This window comes from Buceros rhinoceros, unplaced genomic scaffold (genome assembly GCF_000710305.1).
Source record: "Buceros rhinoceros silvestris isolate BGI_N320 unplaced genomic scaffold, ASM71030v1 scaffold8660, whole genome shotgun sequence".
NCBI lineage: Eukaryota > Metazoa > Chordata > Aves > Bucerotiformes > Bucerotidae > Buceros > Buceros rhinoceros.
In genome coordinates, this window is record NW_010389004.1 from 28,203 (window position 1) to 38,686 (window position 10,484).

A 10,484-nucleotide genomic window follows, 5' to 3' on the forward strand; every position below is an offset into this window, starting at 1 on the left:
TGCTGAACAACAAAAACTTAACAAAATGTGACAGCCTTGGATGCAAGGGAATACCTAGTATATAATGAAATAAATGAAGTTTCAGTGTTTCAAAATTTAAATGAAGTTTGTATGCCTCTGAAAATCAGTAAAAATGAAGAATGAGTGACGGCTGTTGCTTGAATTTTGCGTCTTTACAGCTCTGTCAGGTTCACTGTAAAAATCTTACTTTCTTGAGACCTATGCACTTTTTTTAATAAGCAGCATGAAGAGGTGTGTTTTCAATCTCAAAATGCTGTTTCTCAAGACCAAAGAGCCTTTTCCCCTTGTTTCTGCCCCCCTTTATTAGGCAAGATAAGATTGTCAGGTATTGGGAATTTCTTCTACTATAAAATTAATCATCTGAATCCAAAAGCATATTGGAGAAATATGTAGGAGTTTCTTCCTGACTGCCTTTTACTTGATGTATAATGTCTTGCTGTTTTAATTCCACTTGTAAAATCGGCCATAATGAGAGCTTCAGGGCATTCCTAAGCTTCCCTTGCATTAGTTTTTTTATCGCATTCACTTCGTTTACTGATCTGAATCTGTCACATATAGTACACTAGTTCATTTGTAGTCTCGAATTAGTATAAGGTGAATGTTGAGGAATTTAGCCTGATATGATGTAAGATACTTCTATTATTTCATATTAATGAGAACTTGCTAATAAGTGACATTTATGCAGGGTGGGCTTGGTGGAGTCAAAAATCCGTATTCTAGTTGGAAACCTGGAGAAGAATGAATTCATTACACTGGCTCATGTGAATCCACAGTCATTCCCAGCACCCAAGGAGAACCCTGACAAGTAAGCAAAATTTTTTCCATGTAACTAACTTAGCTAAAATACCAATTGATTAATAAAAAAACCTAGTATTTTTATAGACTCTCAAATGGATTAATTTTTTCGTGATAGTATCTAAAGACAAACAGTTTTAAGCTCTTCTCAATTACTATGTGTAAGGTTAGTTATTCTTTGTAAGAGTGTTTCTAAGCTAGAAAATATGGAAGGAATATTTTTTTTTTTGCTGATAATTACTTAATTTCTTGCCAATAATCCCTGTTAGCTAGTGCTGCTTAGCTGCTCCTGTTTGAGCATCTAGCATCAGTTGTTAAGAAGTTTTAATTAAGAGATAGCACTGAAAATTGGATAGAATATCGGGCATGGTAGAATGAAAATCTTTGATTAACTAAGTACATTGAATGTTACTAAACTTAGCAGTTGAGATGCATATCATTTAAATTTGGTAATGGGTGATGTTAGAATCTATCAGGATGTGGAAACAGTGGAGAGAATACTAAGCACTTCAAATTGTTTAGGATTTTATATTTTTTAACTCCTTCTCTGTGCCATCCCCTCCTCCCTTGCTCAAAACAATGATTGGAGGTGTGGGGACTAAAAGCTCTTTTTAAGACTATTTCTAGATAGTCTTGTAAATAACCATATTTTTGTGTTAAGTGTGAAAATGGGGAAGAAATTTTTGTCAGGAGCATTTTGGTGTGTAAGTACAGTTAAAACTCCCTGCATAATCGCAAAGCTAATTAGCTCTTATTTCAGAGGACTTGATGCAGGCTACACTTCGAGGAAAAGTCATTTTCCCAATGGTCACTTCCCAAAAGATCATTTTCTTGATGTGCCTGCCCAAATTAGTTCATTGATTGATTGGAAACCAGTATTGTTCTGAAATAGTCTTACAGGGAAGAGACATTTCAATTAAACATTCAATGTCTGGAGCTGCTATAGAAGTATTCCACTATATTCTGTAACGTAATGTAATAGTTCATTTACCATGTGTATTATGTGAAGGTGAACTGTCAAAGGGATGCTCTTACTTGAAAACTGCACTTTGTGGTCAGTTACAGCTAAGAAATTTGAGAGTTGAATACAATTTTAGAATTGTATTCCATTTAGAAAAATGGAAGTTATTTTGTTAGGGAATAGTTTGTAACTATTTTCAGGGTCAGGAGCTGAAAAACTGTCATCTGCTTTCAAATCTGTTTCCTATACAGTTGTTATGGCTAGTTGTAACTCTTAAATACGAATCTGTATCGAAGCACAGCTGAATGAAGTAATCTACTGAGGATCTTAGTTCATTAAGTTTGCTGGAGAGAAATGTGTCAGTGTTTCATGATGCTTTTTTTGTATTGCAAATGAAAAAGGAATGTTAAGTCAGCTTTGTTTCTTAACTTTCTGTGGCTAACTCACCATTGCTTGTAGGGCTAAAATGTACAACTGTTGTCTCTTGCAGCAGATAACTTATTATTCAGTTCTTCTGTCAGTATTTTATCACTGTTCTATATAAAAATTTTCCAGGGAAGAATACCGTACAATGTGGGTGATTGGGTTGGTGTTTAAGAAAACCGAAAATTCTGAAAATTTAAGTGTCGATCTTACCTATGACATTCAGTCTTTTACAGACACAGGTAAGTTCTGCTTTCTAGCTAATCTGGTATTAATAAACTTGTTGATGTTACTGTCTTTGTTCATAATGTAGTCTGTTTCAGTAGTAGAATTTTATCTAGACATAGAGTAGAAGGATTCAGCTAAGGAGTTAGGGTGTTATTTAATGAAATACGTTTTGCATTGTAATGCTTCTAGACACCTAAGACTAACTGTTTGCAGTTTGTTTTCATTACAACTGATTGAAGTGATGCAAACAAACCTTTCAGATCTCACCAAAAATGGTCCATTGTACTGTGATCTTTATTAAATAGACACATTGTTTATCATATGCAAACTATCTAGCCTAACCTCATTTTGATAATATTTGTATTACTTTATTACACTGAATTTGTCGATGGATTAAAGCTGAGTATTTAGTAGACTCAAGCAAAATGCATTTTATTCCATGGTTTCATACTACCCAGTTGGTTCAGTAACTTTTCCTTTCTCATCCAACACTCAGTACAAGAAACTTTTTGACTTCCTCCAGTGTTTACTTTTTGGTTCACTAAAATAATTTAAAATGTGCGTAAGAAATTTGTAAGCAAAGAACTGGTAGCAGTTGGAGACTTAAGTCTCCAGAGTCTGACTGACAAAGGAACAGTTCCTTTGACTGGCTTATCCAATAAATTTGCCGTATCTTTTTTAAAACAATTAGCAGATAAGACTCAAGTATTACATGTTTAGAGGGCTAAAGGAATAGTTTCAAGAGCTGCCTAAGACTCAGTAAGACTGGAAGTGAGGACATTGTACACCCTCTCTCCACCCCCTAGCCCCCCAGCGTATTTGTATGAGTAAATATAACGTATACATTTGTGTGTGTGTATGTACATATTTTTTAAGTAAACCATGCAAAGGTTTGAAAGTCCTTTATTGTCATATACAGCTGTTGTGGCTCTGTGTGTATATATCTGTATCTGCCTTTTTCAGTCAAAGGAATTTTTATTGAGATTTAGAATATTCTTTTTGATTGTAAGTCGTGAAGGTGAAACTATAGACACGTCATTCTAACTTTTCAGAATTTAGAAAATGCATAATGCTTTGCTGCTTTGAAGGTGAGAAGAAATCCATGAATTGGAGTTTCCCAGGTCTTCTGGTGTTTATAAACAGATATTTCAATAGTGTATTTGTCAAAGATTTTTGGCATGAAAATATTAAAACTTGCACTTAGGATTTTGCATCTAGCCTACTTGCACTACATTCAAATCTGAAATTTATCTAAATATGTGCAATTCTAAATGAAGCAGCATTTCATCAAAATCATCATAGACTGTGATGCATAGTTTTCTGTTCAATTTGTAAATACACTTCCAAAGGTAACCAACTAGCAAACAGTGTCTGTTTGAGTGTTGTGGGCTTTTTAGTCTCAAATTAATGTGAGCCTGTCTTCATTGTTTTTAATCTATTGTGAAAGCTTCTGTTTGCCCTGGCTTTTGGAATAGATCCTAAGACTTTATCAAAACTACTGCAGCATTTTAAAGAATTAAATTAGAGAATAGCTTGCTTTTTAGTGGGAGGAGGAAGAGACCCATGAAGAGCAGGCTAGGTTTTCCTTGTACTGAAACTTCGGTAAGACTTAATGTCAGGAATATAGATTGCTTTCATCACGTCTGGCTTTCCTGAATGCGCCCCTACCTTGACTGTAACTTGTATAATCTTTACACAGAGGCTTTGAGCTTCTTCCACACCAAGAATTATTGTAGTAGGCTCTTTAATATGTGGCAGTCTTTGAGCTCGTTGTGTGTCTGTCTCTTAACAGCTTTCTAATTACAAGTTCACAGCCCACTCAGCAAGATACCTTAACATTTGTAGAATGGACAGTGGATAAGGGAGTTATCTCTTAAGGTTTTGTATTTAAGATCTATAGAAAATTTTCTATTCATATGTCTGCCACAGCTTCAGCATTGTATAGAAAGTTGGTGTGAAAGAACAATGGATTTTTGATTTTTACCTGGCTTTATTTGAACCCAAGATGCTGGGTTACAGTGTAGTTCCTTTACTAGGACTGACCATGTTGGCTTACCAGAAGTAAATGTTCTGAGGTGAAGAGAAATAGCTCATTATAATAGACGTAATTAAAAAGAAGCAATCCAACAAAAACAAACAAACAAAAACTCTGCAGAAAAAAACATAAATCACTTGTGTATAAAAATGTAATGGTATCTGAGTTGCCACAGTGACTTGTAGTGTGTTAGCTGGCACACAAGCCTTTAGCTCCTCAATTAGAACCCATTTGTTATGGAAGATGCATGAATAAAAGCTGAATCAACTGTGAAGAAAATAGTTTTATGTAAATACTGTAATTCTTATGAGGAAATCCTATTTCTACCTTTAGTCTCTTTGAGATGAAATGGAGAATTCACTTCAGAGCTGTTACTTACTAACAATATAGTTTAGAGAACTGAGTGCTAGCAAGATATTTTTCTTGGAAAACAGATCACCTGTTTCCAGAGTAGTATTTTAGTGTTTGTGCCGTCAGTGCTGGCATAGTAGGTGGTTCACTTTGTTCTTCCAGAACAAGGAAACACTATATTTGTTCTTGAGAGTAGTATAAATGTTTTGAAATGCAGCTTGTTTGTACCTGGGCAAGTAAGTGGACTTTGCAAAACACTTCAATGTGTTGTAATGTTACTCTAATTTCGTAGTTTATAGGCAAGCAATAAACAGCAAGATGTTTGAGATGGATATGAAGATTGCTGCAAGGCATGTGAAACGTAAGCAACTTCACCAACTGCTACCTAATCACGTGCTTCAGAAGAAGAAAAAGGTAAACTTGACTAATGTTTGACAGCAATAAAAATGCCATTGAGAAATGATTCTTCAGCTTTCTAGATTTAGTAATCAAAGAACGAGTATCACATTTTGAAAGCGTAGTTTTACCTGTATAAGCCACATCATTTCATTTGACTGCAGCAGTATTACTAGATGCATTAAATATATAGTAGATTTCCCAGCATGTGAGCTGTATGGATAGTATCTTCAGGTCTGGCTGAAATACTGTATTTTGTTGGCCTTCCAAAACTAAACAGCTTTGGAACAGTATATTAATAAAGTTGTAAAGCTCTCTTGCTATTTTAACATGCAGGTCACCTAAAAGAAGCATCCTTAACAATACCAGTAGAGCAATCAGTCAATCAATTCTTGCTGTCTTCAGCTTTTTTCTCTTAAGTTGTTATTACTTAGATTTTCCTGTAAGTCTCTTAAATGTAAAATTGCAAGTCATCAGAAGCAGAATAGAATGTTGAACCTTCTCTGTATATAAACCCGTAGCCTGTTGCTGTAACTGAGGCTCAATGCTTTGAGAATATTTTGAAAGAAAGGATTCCTCAACCTGCAATTTGGCAGCTTTTGGTATTGTATGCTCTTTTAATTAAAAGATTTAAATGACAGTTTAGACATAAGTGAGCTGCCCATTGTCTAGCCAGGGTTATTTTCTCCCTCAATGTATAGTTTACCTTTGTGGCCATACATGAGAATGGTAAAAAAATTTTTAAGCTGTTGTGTTGGATGTGGTTTACTTTCAGTGTAGGCAGGAAGAGGGGAGTGGAACACTGAATTTCATGATTTAGTCTGTATTTCAGAATCCCTGCTTCTTTGTGGTTACCTTAATCTGAGCACTAGATGTTTGCTTGTTTTCATGAAGAGCCAAACCACTTCTATGTACTCTGGTTTAGGTATATCTGAATAACGTGCTACATTTCAAAGGAAAATGGAACTATTAAGTAATACATTTTTAAGTAGTACTGTGTCAGAGGAGGGTTCTTCTTATCCACTGACTGCCTAAGTTGAAATCAAGCTTTAAATTCTTTGTATTAATTGTGGGTTTGGTGTACATCAGTATTACTTTGAAGTTAGTGAAAGCAGAACCTATAAGCCCACAAAAGCAAAGATTCTTGAAATAAAGCTGCAAATATGATCACTAAATATAGTAAAAATTATCCTATGGTTTTGAACATCATTGGTTCAGGCAAATCTGTATCTGAATTGTGAACATGAAAATGAATGCTTACAGTGAAAGGACATAATGGATTATTTACATGTAAATGGACAATTTTTGAATCCTTTTATATTTTTCATTTGCAAATGCTCCTGCTTTTAGGTTTTTTGTTTTCCTAAAAACTACCTAACTTTAACTGCTTTTGAGGCTTAGGTCATAGTCGAATCTCATTGCTGTAAAATCACCTCTTTCTTTCTTTTTCCCCTGCAAGTGGAACAGCTAACATGTTGCATAACTGAAATATTACATCATTTAAATCTTCATTGATTTTTAATCCCTTATCAAGACTAATACAGTTTTCTTTTGTCTTGTGGATTGCAGCATTCAACAGATGGGATCAGGTTGACAGCTCTGAATGACAGCAGCCTAGACTTGTCTATGGACAGTGATAACAGCACGTCTGTGCCTTCACCTACTAGTGCTATGAAGACGAGTCCATTGAACAGTTCTGGAAGTTCTCAGGGGTAATGAGAACTTCAATCTTGTTGCTGGTCTCTGTTCCTGAATTACTTATGTTAGAAGCGTAGCAAATACTGCATATGTGAGGTACTGCAGTTACCAAGCTGTGAATGTTCCAAATTTAAGCTTGTAGACACTTCTTGCGGTTTGAGCACTAGAGCACGGCTAAATATGGGGGTTAAATCGGGAACTATGAAGTTGGGTAAAGATGTTTGGGAGAACAAGGTGACATAAATTGGGGGCACTGCGGTAGGAGGCTGAGATAATGATCAGGGAATTGATATGTGAGAGTGAGGAAGTTATGTGAGTTTTGGATCAAAATATGAGACAGTGGAGAATAGTTAAGCTTTCTGTCTGGGAAATCAGTAGTCCTACTGCTGTTACTGATACCTATGCAAATTAATCTCAGGAATATAATTTTCAATTTTCAAAGTGTATATATGAATATTTATCTTAATCCTATAGGCTTTTCCTATCTAAACTTCAGTTTGTCCATGTAAATGGGATTCTGCTCTCTCTTCTTTCAAGGGTCTTAAGTTTGTCTATTCAATAAACCGAGATCTCCTACAGCTGTGCAGTATTAGAAGTGTGTTGTAGGATGTTGTGTAGGATAAAATACTTAAGTTCAGTAAACTTACTCCTTTTGACAAGTGCTCTTTTAGTCAGTCTTCCTTGGTAAATGATTTCCAACACTTGATGACACTGACCATGCTATTAAAACAAGTCTGATGTCTAGGATGTCACACTTGTAGTGGAAATTGCCTTGTGTTGATTTTAGACACCTACTGCTTCCCTGTTTCTTGAAAGTAAAACCCCCGGTTTTTTCAATCATGTGAAATTTCAGGCCTTTGACTAGGAAGTCCAGGATGAAATCATAGTTGTAATGATGTGAATAGATTGAAAACACTTTCTATTTCTAGTCCTTCTATGCTAATTTTGTTCTACCCTTCAGGAAAATAGTTGCTACATTTTCCCTTGCACCTTATTTGGGCAGACGTTGCCTAATTTTTGCCTTTCTCAAATGCAACTACTACTGGTCTAAAAAACTGTCTCTGAAGTGATTCAGATTAAATTTTTAAATTGCTTCCGTTGCACAAGTTTGACAGTAGATTGTCAGTGCTCATTTTTGCCTTCTTACTGTGACGTAGTATTATAAGTTCTGCTTGGTAATATAGGTAAAATCCTATCAGCTGTGGTTACTGGCCGTGCATATGATGTGATGAAAGGCCCATTGTACAGCACCATAGCTTTACTAATGTTCAGCCTTTTGTCATTTTTCTCTTTTTAGCAGAAGCAGTCCTGCACCAGCTGTAACAGCAGCATCTGTGACCAACATACAGGTTTCTGAAGTCACTGTGCCACAAATAAATTCCAGTGAAAGCTCAGGGGGTAAGGAGAATGACATAGAATATTGTTTCTATCAGTTTTTTTGGTAATGTTTGTAAAGCAGTTTTCCTTTCAGTCTGAACTCTTTACTTAACACACGCTGTAATGTGGTGTTCTTGATGCATATGTTTAACCAATTTATTTAGGATTCAGGAAATCATGGCAGATTATTTTGCGCCATGATGTTTGTTTGTTCTTCCATTATTAGGGATTTATATTTGCCATTCACAATAAAAACATTTTTTGAATGACCTGGTGGAGGTCTGTAACTCATTTGGTCAAATGAGGAAAAATTATCTAAAGCTGGAGGACCAATTTTTGTATTTTAATCCATTTTGTATTTAAGCCCAAGAATGGGTTTTGTATTGTCTATAATCTGTTCTCCCATGTTCCTACTCTTTATGTGTCATGAAATTGATTCTAGGAATGAAAAAGACCCAGATATAATCAGAACACACACTCCTTACTGATGTCTTTTCATATATGTCTCACTGTGTATGCTGATTTCATCCTCCATATTTTCTACAAGAAAAAATACACTTAATACTTCATGAAAAAAATTTTAAATTGGACTTCTTAGTGAAAGAAAAAGGGATCTAGTGAAAATGTTCACAGTTGGGTGGTACTCATTTTTGATAGAACTTACAGCTGTATACAAGGAGTAAGTCAGAAACAGATGGTAAAGGGGAACAACTGGTTAGCCTTTCGAGATGAGATCTCTTACTTCACTCTGGCGTGGGACAATAGAGTCTTACTGTTCTGTGATTTTTATCATAAGTCACAGGTGCATCAGCGTGAGTAAGTTTGTCCATGAGCAGTAAATGGAGTTTAAATGGCATGACAGTTTTGGATTTGGTAACCTGTCAGTTGTTCACTCTTGTATTGTGGTTAATCAAAAGCAGTCACCTGATACAGGAAATTTTTCATTAGTAACTATGTAATTTATCTTGTCCTGTAGCATCTCCCTATGTGCACTTACTGGTGTGAGGCAGGGCTTTGTCTTACGGAGCATTTTTCAGAAGGATGTATGGAATGTCAGATGTTTATCTGATGCTCTGTGATGGCTTTGTATCTGTCATTGCATACTCTGAGCCTGAGAAATTATGAAATTTGTGTGTGAATGACAAAGGGAGTATCACCTTGCTCCTGGATTTGATTTAAGGCAGTCTTTGGCAATGCATGTATGTGGCCAAGTACAGAAACAGTAGAACTTTGTAAAACTTCTTTAGGTATGAAGAATAATATAGCTATATTAGCACAAAGCTCTGTCTGGGCTAGCATACCCTGCTGTTAAGCACGGTTAATTAGACCAAGCAGAATGTCACTGACATGACTACCCTGTATCTGGTATTAGAATTCTTTCTCAGAATGAGCTTGAAACTAACCTGTGCTGTATATGCACACTTGCTGGTCCTAACATGATGCTCATACCACTCACTGTACCTCTTTCTGATGCCTGCTTGATACCAGTGGTTTTGAATAGAGACCAAAAATCCCAGTGGTTGAACTGAAGTGGTTGTGTCAACTCACCTTGTTGAAGCTTTTAAAATTATTTATCCACAGGTACTTCAAATGAAAGCATTCCTCAAACTGCCACACAACCAGCCATTTCTCCACCACCAAAGCCTACCATCTCTAGAATTGTTTCCTCAGCATATCTATTAAATCCATCACCAAGAACTTCAGGAAATGTTGCAACAAAAATGCCTAGCCCTGTCACAGCAGTGAAAAGGACATCTTCTCCCCATAATGAAGAGTCTACCAAGAAAATGAAAATTGAAGAGGTATTTGGGATTTTGAGATCATCCCACAGCAATGTCCAAAACCTGTGAATATTCATTTCAGTTGCAGAGTGCTGATTCTTGTATTTGAGGTTTCAAGTATTTTGGTATATGAAGTGTGTATTTCCTACTTTGATTGCATTGCTGCTCTGTGTATTCAGCTTGCTTAAGTGTTACTGTTGTTTTATTATGCTGATATTCAACACGTGACACATGTACTGCGTTAGCACAGATGCTTAGATTGTAAATTCTTGTCTTAAAAGCAATATTTTTGCTAGAGTATAACACGTTAAGTCTTAAAACTAATTCTATCTTCAAAAACATTTAATGACTTTATTTTTTGTTGTTTTTTCTAAATATGTTCATATGATTTTTAATTGTTTCTGTGTTTGCATTTCAG

General features: G+C 35.6%; 1 protein-coding gene across 1 annotated transcript in view; it reads left to right on the forward strand.

Annotated features, from left to right (window-relative positions):
* The window catches only part of LOC104490169 (poly(A) polymerase alpha), a 33,699-nt gene that overhangs the window by 18,317 nt on the left and 4,898 nt on the right, over positions 1-10,484 (forward strand). The window contains exons 13-18 of the mRNA XM_010132422.1: positions 707-826; positions 2,333-2,442; positions 5,107-5,228; positions 6,780-6,922; positions 8,206-8,306; positions 9,867-10,113. Coding sequence (XP_010130724.1) covers positions 707-826; positions 2,333-2,442; positions 5,107-5,228; positions 6,780-6,922; positions 8,206-8,306; positions 9,867-10,113 — 843 coding nt within the window. The remainder of the gene's footprint in view (positions 1-706; positions 827-2,332; positions 2,443-5,106; positions 5,229-6,779; positions 6,923-8,205; positions 8,307-9,866; positions 10,114-10,484) is intronic.